The sequence below is a fragment of the Schistocerca americana genome, chromosome 3 (genome assembly GCF_021461395.2).
Source record: "Schistocerca americana isolate TAMUIC-IGC-003095 chromosome 3, iqSchAmer2.1, whole genome shotgun sequence".
Taxonomy (NCBI): domain Eukaryota; kingdom Metazoa; phylum Arthropoda; class Insecta; order Orthoptera; family Acrididae; genus Schistocerca; species Schistocerca americana.
Window position 1 is genome coordinate 123,735,614 of NC_060121.1, and position 17,554 is coordinate 123,753,167.

The window sequence follows — 17,554 nt, forward strand, 5'->3', positions numbered from 1 at the left end:
GACCTGAGACTGCTCCTCGAGTGGACCTGGTCCAGTATTTATGCCTATGGCCTTCCCCCTCCACCAACGGCTGCAGGCGCTTCCTCTGTGGTCCGCGCCCATTCCCTCTGACCTGCTCCAGCAGGTGGAGGGGGAAGGCCATAGGCATAAATACTGGACCAGGTCCACTCGAGGAGCAGTCTCAGGTCGCACCTGATGAAGGTCTCGAGCTACGTGACCGAAATATCGTGCAAGTACGACGCTGATATCCGGCAGAACACCCGACAACCCAAGATGTCAATGTCGCAATTAACGGAAGAAAACAAAATAAAGAAAGTGATCTTTCAGAATCACACCATCAGTTTAAAGACAGTACCACAAGACGTTAAACGAGTGCATTTCTTCAGATAAAGCTGGCAAACAATAAAGTTATTGATAGAGATTATTTAGCGTAGGCCTATTCAGAAAGTCAGGGAACGTTATTTTGTGCACCATTTACTCTGTTTGGGAGGGCGGCGGGGGGGGGGGGGGGCGACATCATGGGATGAGAGTTGAAGAAATAGTGGCAGAAATTATTGCAGCTAAATATTATTCTGCCATTGTTAAATCAAGTCCTGATGTTGCTCACAGTGATCAGTTAAGCTGTGTCTTGTGTTACGTCAATAAACTGGGATCAGCAGAAGAGCGATGTGCTATATTTATATCCATTGCAAGACATGGTGACCACGACCTGGCAGAAGTAGATACCATACTTTCTTGAGAGACACTGGACATAAGGAATTGAAAGGAACAGAGTTACGACAATACACCAAATATGTCACGTATTTATTCCGGCTTGGAAGCTAGAATTAAAGCTGTCACTCCTCATGCTTACTGTAATTCTTGTTCAGCCCACACACTGAATTTAGTGGGTTCAAGTGCAGCAAAATGTTGTGGTGATTCACCGTCTTTTTTTTATATTAGCCGGAAATATTTAATTTTTTATTGGTTCTATTCAGTAATGGAATAATTTAAACACATTTTTCAGTAAAGACAACTTGACCGTTAATTCGTCTCTATAACCCGATAGTCTGCTAGAGAAGAGGCTTGCTGGAGCTTCAATGAAGATGGCGAGGCTGTAGTCAGAGCACTGTTGTCAATCATAAGGAAAGAAAGAGAAAATTCTTTGTTGCAACGTGAAGCTAGAAGCAGAATGAAGAAATTGTGTAGTTTTCAGACATCTTTTCTGATTCTAATTTAGGATTCATTTCTTGAAAGATACAGAGGAAAAAGTAACCTATTACACACAATAAACATGGTCGTGGCCATTGTTCTGAAGTTGTACAATTCCTTAGTTGGTTTCTGGGAAGAAAGTAAAAATGGGATAGAGTTTAAAAAGAGAAGAAAACCTTTGAGAAATATGACTGAGACACTGAAGAAACTAATGAATCAGATGAGATGCAGATATCCTTCCCTTTAATTTTGTAGAAATTGATTGAAGAACTGAACAAGAGAGTCTGTCCTTATAAGGACTTCAGTGAACTGTTTATGTTTTTTCCAGACCTGAATAAACAATGTGCATTTAAAAACCAGGAAGCATCGCCTAGGCTGCAGTTCAGATGCTGAAGATTCAGCATTTGTACTTGAATGTTTACACTTCAAAAGCTACATCTCTGATGTACAGAATGAAAATGGGTCAGATGCCCTTCCAGAAATGTGCAAAATGTTACAAAGTAGAAAATAAGAAAATGTTTATCCAAATTTGAAGATAGCGCTTCAAATATTCTCGAGCTCCTGCTTCCAACTGCTTAACAGAAAGGTCTTTCTTTCTGCAAAACGCATAAACAATTAAGGACGTCACAAAAACAGGAACGCCTTTGGTATCTTGGTGTCCTTGCTATCGAATCAGACGTTACACTGAAACTAGACTATGAAGAACTCTAGAACTCGTTTGAAGATAACAGGGCAAGGAAAAAACTTCTTGTTATTTAAATAATCAGTGTTTCGCCGGCTGACACCTTTCTAAATCTAACGTAAGTTTCCAGAATGAGATTTTCACTCTGCAGCGGAGTGTGCGCTGATATGAAACTTCCTGGCAAATTAAAACTGTGTGCCCGACCGAGACTCGAACTCGGGACCTTTGCCTTTCACGGGCAAGTGCTCTACCATCTAAGCTACCGAAGCACGACTCAGGCCCGGTACTCACAGCTTTACTTCTGCTAGTATCTCGTCTCCTACCTTCCAAACTTTACAGAAGCTCTCCTGCGAACCGTGCAGAATTAGCACTCCTGAAAGAAAGGATATTGCGGAGACATGGCTTAGCCACAGCCTGGGGGATGTTTCCAGAATGAGATTTTCACTCTGCAGCGGAGTTTGTATTTATATTTACTGAATTAAACTGCGTGTTTTTCTGTTTGTATTTTTAATAAAATCACGGTTTTAGGTTTGCAACTCATAGTTAAGTATTACACAGGCAAAAAACATGTCCACATGTTAATAAAACTTTAATATCCATATTTCAGATCTGGGGAGGGCGGTCATCGGAGATTTTTTTTCTCCAGAGGCGTCAGGAGTTCTGGTGGCAGTGGAGTTGTTATGCTTCCTCTTTGAACACGAATTCGTTGAATTTACCCAACAGGGCTTTGAGAGAAAGATACTCACCACGTTTTCTGAGCATCCCTGTTACACTTTTGTATGGTCTATACCAAACTGACAAGATCCCAGCAGCATCTCTGAATTCGAACGACCTCTAATGCCATGCCGATTTCAGTAGGTTTCCAAACTCTGGATAAGTATTATACGAGTAGAACTGGTCGCATCAGCGTTTTGTATGTGATTTCTTTTACGGGTGTACCGCATTTTCCCACAACACTTCCAGCAAATCGAAGTCCTCCATTCACTTTAATTATTACGAATGTTACATGTTTGTCCCATTTCATATTGCTTCTTAGTGTCACTTAAAAATATTTAAATGATGTGACACTCTCTTGATGTTAAGCACAAATTCTGTAATTGGGTGCTATTGGTTCTTTTCTCTTTGTTCTGGGAATTCCCTTACATTAATTCGAATTCATAAAGACCTGCAATCATTGTTACAACTGGAAATTCCAGCCTCATACATTTTATTCCTTGTCAGTTTTCGCTACTAACAATGTCAACCTGACGCCCCAAGTGGTCGTTCTGTACAGAAATCTTCCAGTTGTGGCTCCTGTGTAGCCCAGTCAACGAAGACCACAAAAACGTCGTTTGTGGGGAAAAAATCGTATAGTTGCAAATTTTAGACTGTGGTAGGGAGCGGTGTCACGAGAAACATACTTAAAATCCTGGCCGATGGGGTGCGAGCGTTGGGGGGGAGTCGGGGGGGGGGGAATTAAATGTCGCCTTGTAATGTATTTCCTGTTTCTTGAAGAACTATAAAACTGCGGCGTATAGCGAAAATGTTCCCCAGTTCAATATTAAACTACATTAAATTCACTACAAGGAAAGTGCTAATAATTTTTTTTTCTCAGGGACTAATAGTTTCCGTATTGCAGGGGGTGGTAACGTCGCAGATTATTAAAAAAATTGATGTATATTGTCAAATACGATTAAGTCTGCTTCCGTAGCCCAGTGGTCAATGTGATGGATCCTCATGCAGCGGGATCAGGGTTCGATTTCCAGTACTGCCGGGGATTATTCCTTGTGGGAGAACTGGAATGGGGTGCACTTAGCCCGGTGATGCCAGCTGAGGAGTAACTTATTCATAGCTCATGTGATATTACTTGGGTAGGCCTAGTTACTCGTCAGTTTTGCCACTGCACTTCCACGGAACGTATTACTCAACCAGTATTGTACAGTTGCTAGGGCATGTCCCTTAGCTATCAAGATGCTGCTAAGAGAGAGGTCCTGTCCCATGGTTTTTAACACGCTGGCGCCCATATTGCACTCAACGGCTCGATTCCAAACTGAGCCAGTAGGCGATCGCTAAATTCCCCCGCACAAGCCAGGTCTTTTCCCATTTTTACAAAAGAATAATATTTTATCACTTTTAAGTCGACACAAATGCCTCTTTTTAGTCGGACTCCTTATCTTTCCTCTGTTCTTCACTTTATTATTGAACCAGATCGCTCACTGTGCTAATTAGTTATAATTTTAGGATTCACAATTTCATGCCGTGGTTGGATGCCACAGTTACTCAGTCCATTTGAAAATATCTCTTCTTTTGAGATGTAGTGCAGGTGGAGGGGGGCGATGAATGCATCAGCCCATTCAGCACCAGCTTTTTCGAGGACAATGCCTCTGTACCGAGCTGGCTTAGGGTCGGTCAGAAATTGCTCCTACCAGGCTGACGCCATAGGTGCCGAGATCCCATTACTTTCTACCAGCTTCCGAAAATAGTTCCTGATGTTCCTGGCTGAGGCTGGTAATAGCAATGGTCCTAATTAGAGATGAAGGATCCATTTCTGAACTGATTCAAAGGGCTAGATCCTTTCACAGAGTGAGTGAGCGGTCTCAGTAGAAAAGAACGACAGCTCTTTGGATCCAAAAATCCTCTCTAGTAACAGTGTGCAGAATGAAGATTCTAGGACAGGCTGCTACAACAATGCCCTACCTGGCATGCCAAATTAGTCACTATGACATAGACTATACTGCAAAAAATGTGCCGTACATAATTCATTATGTATCTGTTTGTATACCTCACTGCTCTGAACAGCTTTTGTCAGCTATGAAAAAATTAGAAAGCAAAGAGGGGTCACTCCGTTAGAATACTGTATTAACACAGAAAACATTTTCTCTCCTTTATTTCTGCTTTTGGTTTGGAAAGACAGCTTGCAAGGAGCTGCCATGTTGGCTGATTTGACACTTCACGCAAGAGAATGCTCTGTGAAACAGATGCTCTTGGCTCCCCTATCACTCCTGACTCAGCGTGAAGCGGACCACAGGTGACTCACAAGTCACTGTGCTTTTGGTTCAGTTACTGATTTGGCTCCCTCCAGCCGCTCACTGCCCCCAACATTACGTGGAGTGTATCACAAGGCAACTTGGGAGTCACTCAGCTCTTTGCATTCTTGGCTCACTCAGTGGTTTGGCTCACAACACTTTTGGTTCACATATTGATTCAGCTCTCAGTTCGACTTGAATCTTCAACACGTCGTTCTCCATTCCAGTTCACCTCAACATGGGTATTGTTCATTATAACAAGAATGATATGTATATTATGTTATTAAATTTTACACATATACATTAGTGGGTTTATAGATTAAAAAAGTCTGTGCATATATTTGTTCTCATTTTATATTTATACGGTTTAAAAAGTGCACCTTCATAGTAAGTATTTGAATTTTTCCATACGATGTATTTTTCAAAGCTGTAGGATGTAAGTCAATCATATCTCCTTCGCAAAGAAGAGTTTCAAGCGGTAAAAGGTATCATTTTACCAACCTGGATAAAAACTGGAAATTGCCATTACTACTGGGAATAGTCTTCTGTTACTTTGGATACTCATCAAACCTGAAGACATGTCTAAATTCATGGATCCAACAGTACCTCTGGAATGGTGTGGTTTAGGAAGTCCATTAAGATCACCCAATTATTCTTCTCCAGAAATTCGAGAAATTGTTTCTCACGATTTATCCTCACTGATAAATGAAGCTCTCAATCCAGGAAATCAAAGCGAGTCTCGATTTGTTTCCAGCCTGCCACTGTCATTTCGTTCCCAAATCCTAGTTTCTTTTGTGACACCTTCCCTCTCAACCAGTTTCCGTTAGCAACAACATACAAGTAAATCTATCAAAGCTATAAAACCGATCACATTAAATAAAACTATTAATTTCTAGTACCAAGGGGCAATACCTTCTATAAACTTTTTAAACGACGTCATATTCACTTTTAGCTGCAACTGTTTTTATTTCACTTTTCCAATTTCTCAATATCTGCCGTCTTCAAATATCTACAATGCATAATACAAAGCAATGAGAGAAAAATAAGAGACATCAACAGTATGTACAGCCAATTTTTGAAGTTTGTTAGCATTCGTATACTTACAAGATTTGAAGCTGTGTTATAGAAATAGGTTAAAAACAACATTATCACAGAACTGTGTTATTTTTGATGGTGATATACTCATCGGTTGTTATTAATCACATTAATAAATTCCTTAATGATGGACCGAGCGAGGTGGCGCAGTGGTTAGACACTGGACTCGCATTCGGGAGGACGACGGTTCAATCCCGCGTCCGGCCATCCTGATTTAGGTTTTCCGTGATTTCCCTAAATCACTCCAGGCAAATGCCGGGATGGCACGGCCGACTTCCTTCCCCATCCTTCCCTAATCCGATGAGACCGATGACCACGCTGTCTGGTCTCCTTCCCCAAACCAACCAACCAACCTTAATGATGCCCAATGGCCCGTGGGCAACTGTAAATAATATTATTTTGTGTACAATCACGGCTCATTTTGTACATGATAAGATAAAATGGAAATCATACGTTCTAGAGGGCATCCAGGCTGAAGAAAGACACAGTGCAGACAATATTTCAAACTGAGTAACGGCTTTGACGACCAAATAGAATTTCTAGTTTAAAGATACTATAATAATAACAGACAATACCTCAACCATGAAGTCAGCTGCCATGCTTTTTAACCATCCAAGTGTTCCACGTTTTGCACAATCTTTACATAGCACTATCGCACTATCAACACGCAATAAAAACGTCAATAAAGAAAAATGTTGATGAGGTCAGAAGAGCAATTATGTTTTTCGATGCGACCCTCTCTTGCTTTAAGAAAACTTTCTGAAATACAACGAAATTAAAAGAAAGAACAGTCACCAACCAATTACCGCTATAAAGGATGGGAATTGTTCAATTTGGAAAGTCTTCGGTGTTACCGCAAGTCATCTCCGAGGACGCCGCGACCTGGGGCCTGCAGCGATTGTCAAACTAGACATACGCTACTGGCCACTAAAACTGCGACACCAAGAAGAAATGCAGATGATAAACGGGTATTCATTGGACAAATATATTATACTAGAACTGACATGTGATTACGTTTTCACGCAATTCGGGTGCATAGATCCTGAGAAATAAGTCCCCAGAACAACCACCTCTAGCCGTAATAACGGCCTTGATACGCCTGCTCATTGAGTCAAACAGAGCTTGGATGGCGTGTACAGGTACAGCTGCCCATGCAGCTTCAACACGATACCACAGTTCAAGAGTAGTGACTGGCGTATTGTGACGAGCCAGTTGCTCGGCCGCCATTGACCAGACGTTTTCAATTGGTGAGAGATCTGGAGAATGTGCTGGCCAGGGCAGCAGTCGAACATTTTCTGTATCCAGAAAAGTCCTTACAGGACCTCCAAAACGTGGTCGTGCATTATCCTACTGAAATGTAGGGTTTCACAGGGATCGAATGAAGGGTAGAGCCACGGGTCGTAACACATCTGAAATGTAACGTCCACTGTTCAGTGTGCCGTCAGTGCGAACAAGAGGTGACCGAGACGTGTAACCAATGGCACCCCATACCATCACGCCGGCTGATACGCCAGTATGGCGATGATGAATACACGCTTCCAATGTGCGTTTACCACGATGTCGCCAAACACGGATGCGACTATCATGATGCTGTAAACAGAACCTGGATTCATCCAAAAAAATGACGTTTTGCCATTCGTGCACCCAGGTTCGTCGTTGAGTACACTATCGCAGGCGCTCCTGTCTGTGATGCAGCGTCAAGGGTAACCGCAGCCATGGCCTCCGAGCTGATAGTCCATGCTGCTGCAAACGTCGTCGAACTGTTCGTGCAGATGGTTATTGTCTTGCAAACGTCCCCATATATTGACTCAGGGATGGAGACGTAGCTGCACGATCCGTTACAGCCATGCGGATAAGATGCCTGTCATCTCGACTGCTAGTGATACGAGGCCGTTGGGATCCAGCACGGCGTTCCGTATTACCCTCCTGAGCCCACCGATTCCATATTCTGCTAACAGTCATTGGATCTCGACAACGTGAGCAGCAATGTCGCGATAAGATAAACCGCAATCGCGATAGGCTACAATCCGACCTTTATCAAAGTCGGAAACGTGATGGTACGCATTTCTTCTCCTTACACGAGGCATCAAAACAACGTTTCACCAGGCAACGCCGGTCGACTGCTGTCTGTGTATGAGAAATCAGTTGGAAACTTTCCTCATGGCAGCACGTTTTGGGTGTCACCACCGGCGCCAACCTTGTGTGAATGCTCTGAAAAGCTGATCATTTGCATATCACAGCATCTTCTTCCTGTCGGTTAAATTTCGCGTCTGTAGCACGTCGTCTTCGTGGTGTAGCAATTTTAATGGCCAGTAGTGCATATTGTTACGTTGATTGCAAATGACAACTGTACACAACTTCAGGAAGTAGGAACTTAATTTCAGTTATATTCACTTATCATATCACGTTCTGTTTCAATAAAATTATGAAAAAGTAACAAGAATGAGTAATTTTTAGAATTTCCCAAATCCTCATTCAGAATTTTGTAGCGATATTTTTAATTTTTACTGAACAACAAATGCAGGCTTTTTTGGAAATCATAAAACTGCAAGGGACGTAACAGAAAATCATTAGTTCTCTTTTTATATTCATTCACGAAAGATTAAAATAAGGTTAAAATGCAGGTACAGTGGCCTTGGATTAAAAAGAGAAGGTGCATTTCTTTTATTTATTTTAATAAGTGCGTGGTGAGTGGTGAGTCGTGAAAAAGAGCTAGTTCAGTGGGTAAGTGTTTCTGATGATGATGATGATGAGCGTTTGGCGTCATTGGCCGGGAGGCCCCTCGCGGGGCAGGTCCGGCCGCCATATCGCAGGTCTTATTACATTCGGCGCCACATTGGGCGACCTGCACGCCGGATGGGGATGAAATGATGATGAACACAACACAACACCCAGTCCCTGAGCGGAGAAAATCTCCGACCCAGCCGGGAATCGAACCCGGGCCCAGAGGACGGCAATCCGTCACGCTGACCACTAGTGTTTCTGATGTAATCCATGAAACACACACATGCCACGTTCGCCATGCCATTTCTGGCGGCTGCTCGCCTTATGCAGTAATTACTCGGTAGCATAGCGACTGGTATGTGCACCTTCCATGGACATCCGTACACAACTGAAATATCACATACAATGCATTGGTCAGGTCTTTGGAAGGATCTGCCAGCTACCCACATTTGTGCTTTGACAATAAAATTCAGTTACTTGTAAATATTCTGTTCGTTGGTGCTGTCTGATCATGGTTACAATGTTACCAACATAGCAAAATACACTGACGGAAAAAGTACAACACCAAATATAATTAATGCAGAGTAATGAAATTTGGGGAATACTTTTATTTACGTAACACATGTAACTGATTAACATTGTGAGATCATGTGTTAATGTAAGCGCGAGTTGTTGTTGTTGTTGTGGTCTTCAGTCCTGAGACTGGTTTGATGCAGCTCTCCATGCTACTCTATCCTGTGCAAGCTTCTTCATCTCCCAGTACCTACTGCAACCTACATCCTTCTGAATCTGCTTAGTGTATTGATCTCTTGGTCTCCCTCTACGATTTTTACCCTCCACGCTGCCCTCCAATGCTAAATTTGTGATCCCTTGATGCCTCAAAACATGTCCTACCAACCGATCCCTTCTTCTAGTCAAGTTGTGCCACAAACTTCTCTTCTCCCCAATCCTATTCAATACCTCCTCATTAGTTACGTGATCTATCCACCTTATCTTCAGCATTCTTCTGTAGCACCACATTTCGAAAGCTTCTATTCTCTTCTTGTCCAAACTGGTTATCGCCCATGTTTCACTTCCATACATGGCTACACTCCATACAAATACTTTCAGAAACGACTTCCTGACACTTAAATCTATACTCGATGTTAACAAATTTCTCTTCTTCAGAAACGATTTCCTTGCCATTGCCAGTCTACATTTTATATCCTCTCTACTTCGACCATCATCAGTTATTTTACTCCCTAAATAGCAAAACTCATTTACTACTTTAAGTGTCTCTATTTCCTAATCTAATCCCCTCAGCATCACCCGATTTAATTTGACTACATTCCATTATCCTCGTTTTGCTTTTGTTGATGTTCATCTTATATCCTTCTTTCAAGACACTGTCCATTCCGTTCAACTGCTCTTCCAAGTCCTTTGCTATCTCTGACAGAATTACAGTGTCATCGGCGAACCTCAAAGTTTTTACTTCTTCTCCATGAATTTTAATACCTACTCCGAATTTTTCTTTTGTTTCCTTTACTGCTTGCTCAATATACAGATTGAATAACATCGGGGAGAGGCTACAACCCTGTCTTACTCCCTTCCCAACCACTGCTTCCTTTTCATGTCCCTCGACTCTTATAACTGCCATCTGGTTTCTGTACAAATTGTAAATAGCCTTTCACTCCCTGTATTTTACCCCTGCCACCTTCAGAATTTGAAAGAGAGTATTCCAGTTAACGTTGTCAAAAGCTTTCTCTAAGTCTACAAATGCTATGAAACGTAGGTTTGCCTTTTCTTAATCTTTCTTCTAAGATAAGTCGTAAGGTTAGTATTGCCTCACGTGTTCCAACATTTCTACGGAATCCAAACTGATCTTCCCCGAGGTCCGCTTCTACCAGTTTTTCCATTCGTCTGTAAAGAATTCGCGTTAGTATTTTGCAGCTGTGACTTATTAAACTGATAGTTCGGTAATTTTCACATCTGTCAACACCTGCTTTCTTTGGGATTGGAATTATTATATTCTTCTTGAAGTCAGTGGGATTTCGCCTGTCTCATACATCTTGCTCACGAGATGGTAGAGTTTTGTCATGACTGGCTCTCCCAAGGCCATCAGTAGTTCCAATGGAATGTTGTCTACTCCCGGGGCCTTATTTCGACTCAGGTCTTTCAGTGCTCTGTCAAACTCTTCACGCAGTATCTTATCTCCCATTTCATCTTCATCTACATCCTCTTCCATTTCCATAATATTGTCCTCAAGTACATCGCCCTTGTATAAACCCTCTATATACTCCTTCCACCTTTCTGCGCGAGATAAGCCACAGCAAATGTGAAATGCTGGTACATTAACAACCGCGTAACCGCCAGGATTTTGAATGCAAGCAAGCCAACGTGCATGCGTTGTGTTGTATAGGTGACGGATGTCAGTTTGTGGGAAGGAGTTCCATGCCTGTTGCACTTGTTCGATCAACAGTGGGACGGTTAAGGCTTTTTGTGGTTGACGCTGTAGTTGTGGTCCGATGATGTCCCATATGCGCTCGATCGGAGAACATTTGGTGATCGAGCAGGCCAAGGCAACATGTCGACAGTCTGTAACGCATGTTGGGCTACAAGAGCGGTATGCGGGCGAGCGTTATCCTGTTGGAAACACCCCATGGAATGCTGTTCATGAGTGAGAAAACGACAGATCGAATCATCAGACTGATGTAGAAATTTGCAGTCAAGGTGAGTGGAGTAACCACGAGAGTGCTCTTGCTGTCATACGAAATCGCACCCCAGACCCTAACTCCAGGTGTAGGTTCAGTGTAACTAGCACGCAGATATGTTGGTTGCAGGCTCTCAGCTGGCCTTCTTCTAATCAACCGCAGCCATCACGGCCACCGAGGCAGAACCTGCTTTCATCAGAAAAGGCAACAGACCTCCACCCTACCCTCCCCTCGAGCTCTCGCTTGACGCCACTAAAGTCGAAAACGACGGCGGTTTGAGGCCAGTGGAATGCAAGTTGCAGGGCGAGCTACCAGCAGTCATGTACAGTGGCTACATTCCTGCCAAGTCTTGCTGCAATATTGCAGAAGGAACATCCAGTTCCTCAAAGCCTTATTACACGACCTCGTTTAAGCTCAGTGAGATGTCACCTTAAAGGTATTTCTGACTAACATTCACTTAGCACGTCCAGTCCAAAAGGTAGCTAACGCACACGACCGTTACAGCGTGTATTGAAAGCAGCCCTTATTTGCATCCTCATAGTGGCTAGTAGCGACCCTCTTCTGCGGCGCGAAATTTCAATAGACATCATCTTTCAGATGTAGAAACACGCCTACCAACTTTCGTCTATGTTGTACAACTTCTTCTTCGTATTGCGATCTTTTTCCCCGTCAGTGTAGTCTAAACAAAATGCCCCTGTTTTAGCAAACTAAACACAGTATGTTCATGCTCAGTACGTGTTTCCTGCTCTGTCCATAGCAACACAGAGAGCACGATCACGTTCAGTACGCACTACCTGTGCTCCATGCAAATACGTTTGCATCTACATCTGCTCTCCGTAAGCCACTGTATGGTGTCATATCATTTTCCTCAGTCGCTATTCTACTCGTACAGGCGAATGGCCAGCCCAAAAGTGAATGTGTGAATTCCTAAGGGACCAAAATGCTGAGGTCATCGGTCCCTAGTCTTACACGCTACTTAAACTAACCTATGCTAAGAACAACACACACAGCCATGCCCGAGGAAGGACTCGAATGTCCTGCGGGAGGGGCCGCGCAGTCCGTGACAGGACGCCTCAAACCGCGCTGCCACTCCACGCGGCTAATGGCCAGCGGGAAAACGCTGTCAGTACTTTTTTATTTATTTCTTTGTTTTATGGTCATAAGTAATTCCTGTGTCAACTCCCATTTCAGTGTATCATTTACATTTTTTTTTTCTTTATTGTATTTCAATTCCCCAGCGGGGCGGGCTGGCAGCAGCATATGCGCTGCTCTTCAGCCGAAAGACATAGAACAAAACAATAGAAGACATTTAAAAACAGCAAAGGAGAGAAGAAGGCGAACATAGATATAAAAAAGGGAGAACATCATGGAAGGCAATAGACAAAAAATGGGGTGACTGTAAAATGGAGATAAAAAACTGTCTAAAAGTAGCACACACAAAAAGCCACACACTGCGACGATTAAAAGAACACAAGGCACAGTACGACTGGAGCATAAAGGTGTTGACGGATGGCATAGCACACAGCGTAACACTGACGGCGAACCTCAAGGCAGTACACAATTAAAATCACACCTCTTGACGCACACGAGAAACAGCACTAAACACAACACTGATGGGGCACACTGATGATGATCAATACAGAGGATCTGCCAGGTTCAAGGAGATGAGGGAGACCTGAAGAAGGGAGGGAGGGGAAGAGATGGAGGAGGGGAATGGGGGGCGCGTGGAAGAGGGCCAGGTAGGGAGGGATGTGGGAAGGAGAGAGGCAAGTATGGGGTGCAGGGTCTCAGGGGAGGGGGGGATGGAGGAAAATCCGCTCTGGGAGAAGGAGGAAAGAGGAGAAGGGGGCCCTGGGGAGGGGGGGGGGGAACAAGGCCGGGTTATAGTTGGAAGGAAGGGTATATGTCACGGCGAAGTTCGTCATCTGGGAGGGGGAGGCGTTGGAAATTGCCCTGATGAAGGAGATGGAGGGTGTGGAGGTGGAGAGAGGTAGGGATACAGCGATAGAGGCGCGGCAACGGGTGGGGGGGTGGAGAGGAAGGAGGAAACCAGAGGGTGGGGGGGATCAACCCTTCGAACACTGTAAAGGATGCGGAGATGTTGGAGGAACAGAGGAGGTGGGGGAAGGGGATTAGTTCATACAGGAGCCGTGTGGGGGATCATTTACACCCTACCTCCTTCAATTATAGTATTCGTTGGATGTATTCTAATCTCTGTCTTCACCTTCTATAGCTCTCGCTAGTACCACCAAAACTACTCCCTATCACCCTGGCACATCTCCGTATCAATATCTTCCACTTGCTCCTATCTTCTCCGATTCTGCAGACAACCTTCTCTTTTCTTATTGCTGTGTCCTCCATAAGACACGGAGAAGAGCCGTACCTACAAGACCACCGACCTACATATGACTCAGTGTGTTAAGGCTAGCCTCCATAGATGGCGCACAGGGCAGGGCCTATTTTGTGCTTGCGACGTACGTCATACAAACAGTACCTAGGCCTACGAGGAAGACAGACCGCGGCGTGTACGTCACGAAGGTAGGCCGAACTCGCTCGCTCGCTCGACTCAGCAGACAAGCTGCATTTGTACGCCTATTAACTCGTAACTGCGTGGTTATGTACAAACGAGAATTCCATCTTCTACTGAAATATACTATTATGGAATGTTACTGTTATTAGTCCTACAATAATTGGAAGTCCATTTGTCACGGCTCTACTGCGGTACAATAAAATTAAAACCATGCCAAAATGATTATTACTTACACAAGGCACGACAGCTTATATAAAATGAGGACTGATACGCAGAAGAGACTAAATGCTATAGACAATAGTGCCTTGACTATTATATTAGAGACATATTGAAGAAAGTAGGGTGTTTCTTTAGTTATTTTGCAAAATGAGCTCTAGAAAGTTGCTGAACGAGGCTTTTTTTCAATGCACAACATTTATGTCGAGAAACGATCTTAAATTTTGCAGTACGACTAGTCATCAGCAAGACTTCATAATAGCAGATTCCAGTAGAAGATGCAATTCTCCTTAGTACGTGCACACCCAGTTCGGAGTTAACAGGTCTACAAACGCATTTTGTCTGCTGAGTTAAGCGAGCCAGCAAGCTCTGGCCTAACTTCGTGACGTACGCACCGAGGTCTGTCTTTCTCTTGGGCCTCGAATAGTGCCGAAGTCGACATCCATCCGCCGTACGCGGTTGCAAGCCGACTCACGGCTTCACTAGGGAAACATGCGACTGTTATTTTCCCCCTGATCGACGACTTATGCCATGTTGACCGACAAACAGGAAACTGTGGATACTGCAGCCGTGACGCCGCTACCCGATCCGGTGACAACAAATTATTAATTAGAAGAGGTTTTACATTATTGTAATATAATAGTACTCACACTATTGTAAACCTAGTACCGTTTATGCACATGACCGTCCCAGAGGTGAAACGGACCCGCCTTTGTGCCCACTCTCCTCTGAAAGTGTTAAATAAATTGTTAATTTTCCCTTACCTTATACCCTAGAAGCATAGACCGCCGTCAGCGTTAAGCCATCACCAGGAGAAAAAAAAGGAACAAAATTGGAATAAAGTTGTGAGGGCGGATCTTGGGTCATGCTTGTGCAGCTCAGTTGCGAAAAAAAAGTCTGTAGAGCACTTGTCCGCCAAAGACAACGTTCTTGATTCGGGTCCTGGCCTGGCACACAGTTTTGATGTACGAGGACGTTTCAAAACACCGCACACTCCACGGCAGAGTGAAAATTCATTTTGGCTTCCTCACTTTTGCTGAAGGTGACAATGTCGTCAGCAAATCCTTTGACCAACACCCTTTGTCCCTCAATTTTCACGCTGGTTTTGAAGTTTATTTTCAGCACTATTTCTTCGACGTACAGGCTGAACATCTGGAGAGGAAGGCTGCATCCCTGTCTTACACCCTTTGTAACCCAAACATTTCTTTCTTGGTCTTCCATTCTTATTGTTGATACTTGTAAATATTGTATGTTATCCATCTAACCCTATAAGTAACAGACATGTTTCTGATATTTTCAAACATCTTGCACCATTGTACGTTATCGAACGGTTTTTCTAGGTCGACAAATCCTATGAAACTCTCTTAAATATTGTGAAGTCTTGCCTCTGTCATCAAGCACAAAGTCAGAACTGCTCTATGGTGCCTTTACATTTCCTAAATCCAAACCGATCGTCATCTAACACATCAATTTTATTTTCCATTCTTGTGTATATTATTGTTCTATAAGCCCGAATTTTTCTAATTTCAGTGTCGTGATTAGTACACGAGTATTAGACATATTGGACGAAGTAGGGTGTTTCTTGAGTTATTTTGCAAAATGGGAGCTAAAAAGTTGTGAATGAGCTTTTTCCAATGCAAAACATTTGTCTTGTTACGTCTGTAATTTGCCGAGCTCTGACTAGTCAAAACTGTGACTAATCGCGCAGCTTTCCCTAAATCTTTAAAATCCTTTTCGTTGACCCAGCTTGGTAAGGGCCCCAGGCCGACGGGCAGCACTCAAGGACTAGTCGAACAGGGATTTTGTGAGCGACAGGTTTTTTGCGCGAAATATACTTCATTGAGATTCTTACAACAAATCTGAGTCGGGTATCTGCGTCATCATGGTTAAATTTGTGTTGTGTTCCAACATAGATTGCTTCCGATATAACTTCCGAAATTCTTGCAGCTCATGATGGGACAGGGTTATGGTCTTGTTGGGTTTGTTAACGAGACGTGGAACGCACACACATCATCACCATATCAGAAGTTTTTCTACCTTTGACACCCGACAGCGGCCAAAATCATGAACTTTCTGACATGGGCTCCGCCTTGAAAAATGATCTGTTTCTCGACCTCCTCAGTTTACTAAACATTCCGGAGACGCAGTCTTAGCAACCACATTAACCTAATGACTAATGGATTTCGTAACAAATTACGGTACCAAACTCATTTTGAAGAAATTTGACGGCACCTTTCCCCAACTTTAACGCCCCCAGAAGCCCAAACTACGAATTGCCTGTCCCTGTACAATGTACTAAGTGTTGTCGGCGTTTTCACAGTACTTATTGTATATAGGCATCAAATCATCAGCCTGTAGCTAACGTCACAAGAGCATTTCCACACCAGGTAAGCTGAGGCATTTTAAGCTTCTGCAAGCGTTCTGCCTATCGAAATAATATATCATTTTTAACTGTCCGGATAACGGCATATTTTAGCGCAGATGAGTTTCTGAATAGGTCGTGTATTCTAAATGAGATGTACGAATGACTTGTTAGGTGGCTGCCATCTTCGAGGTAGATAGAGAGTAAGAGAGAGAGAGAGAGAGAGAGAGAGAGAGAGAGAGAGAGGGGGGGGGGGGGGGTTCACGAGTTCACTCACTTGAACTTGTTGAACGCGATGCCGGTGTCAGTGGTGGTGATTTTACGGTCGTCGATCACCTGCGCCTGTTTCATCCATTTGTCCGACTGCGTCAGCGTTATCGCCTTGCCGTCAGACCTCGAGTCGCCAAACTTCGCGAAAGCTGTGAAAACTTCTTCTAATTTTTGTCCCGGTGCAGCCATCTGAAAAAATGAAAAGAAACTAATTTATCATAGTAGACCAGTATTAACATAATATGGGAGCTTCTTGTACAGTTACACTATCTGGGCATTAGTATACGCACACTCCTGTGTAAAGCGGAGTCAAGCACTAGATGTCACTAGAGACGGACCCACCAGTACAAGGAGAGGCGGGGAGTATGGACTTGTAGCTTGAGTACAGGTGCAGTGACAACGGAACGGGTCGGCCACGAGAGCTCGGTGACTTCGAAAGTGGACTTTTCATTGGATGTCACCTACGGTCATTTTAGCCGTTCTAAAGCTGCCCAAGTCGGCTGTTGGTGTTGTGGTTGTGAAGTGCAAACGTGAAAGAACAACCATGGAGAAACCGAGACCAGACAGACTACGCGTATTGACCGACAGGGACAGTCCAGTGTTGCGGACGGTGGTTGTAAAACGTTGGATGAAATCACGGGAAGTAATCATTAGTGAGTTCCAAACTGGTTCCAGAAGTCCACCTTGTACCAGCATGACAATGCACACTGTCATCAAGTAAAGTCTGTGACACAGTGATTTGTGGTGCAGCCTACCCACAGTCCCGAGATGAACCCCAAACGTTGACTT

General features: G+C 43.6%; 1 protein-coding gene across 1 annotated transcript in view; it reads right to left on the reverse strand.

Annotated features, from left to right (window-relative positions):
* The window catches only part of LOC124607257 (tubulin polymerization-promoting protein homolog), a 126,937-nt gene that overhangs the window by 34,463 nt on the left and 74,920 nt on the right, over positions 1–17,554 (reverse strand). The window contains exon 2 of the mRNA XM_047139532.1: positions 16,773–16,954. Within this exon, the coding sequence (XP_046995488.1) occupies positions 16,773–16,954 (182 nt within the window). The remainder of the gene's footprint in view (positions 1–16,772; positions 16,955–17,554) is intronic.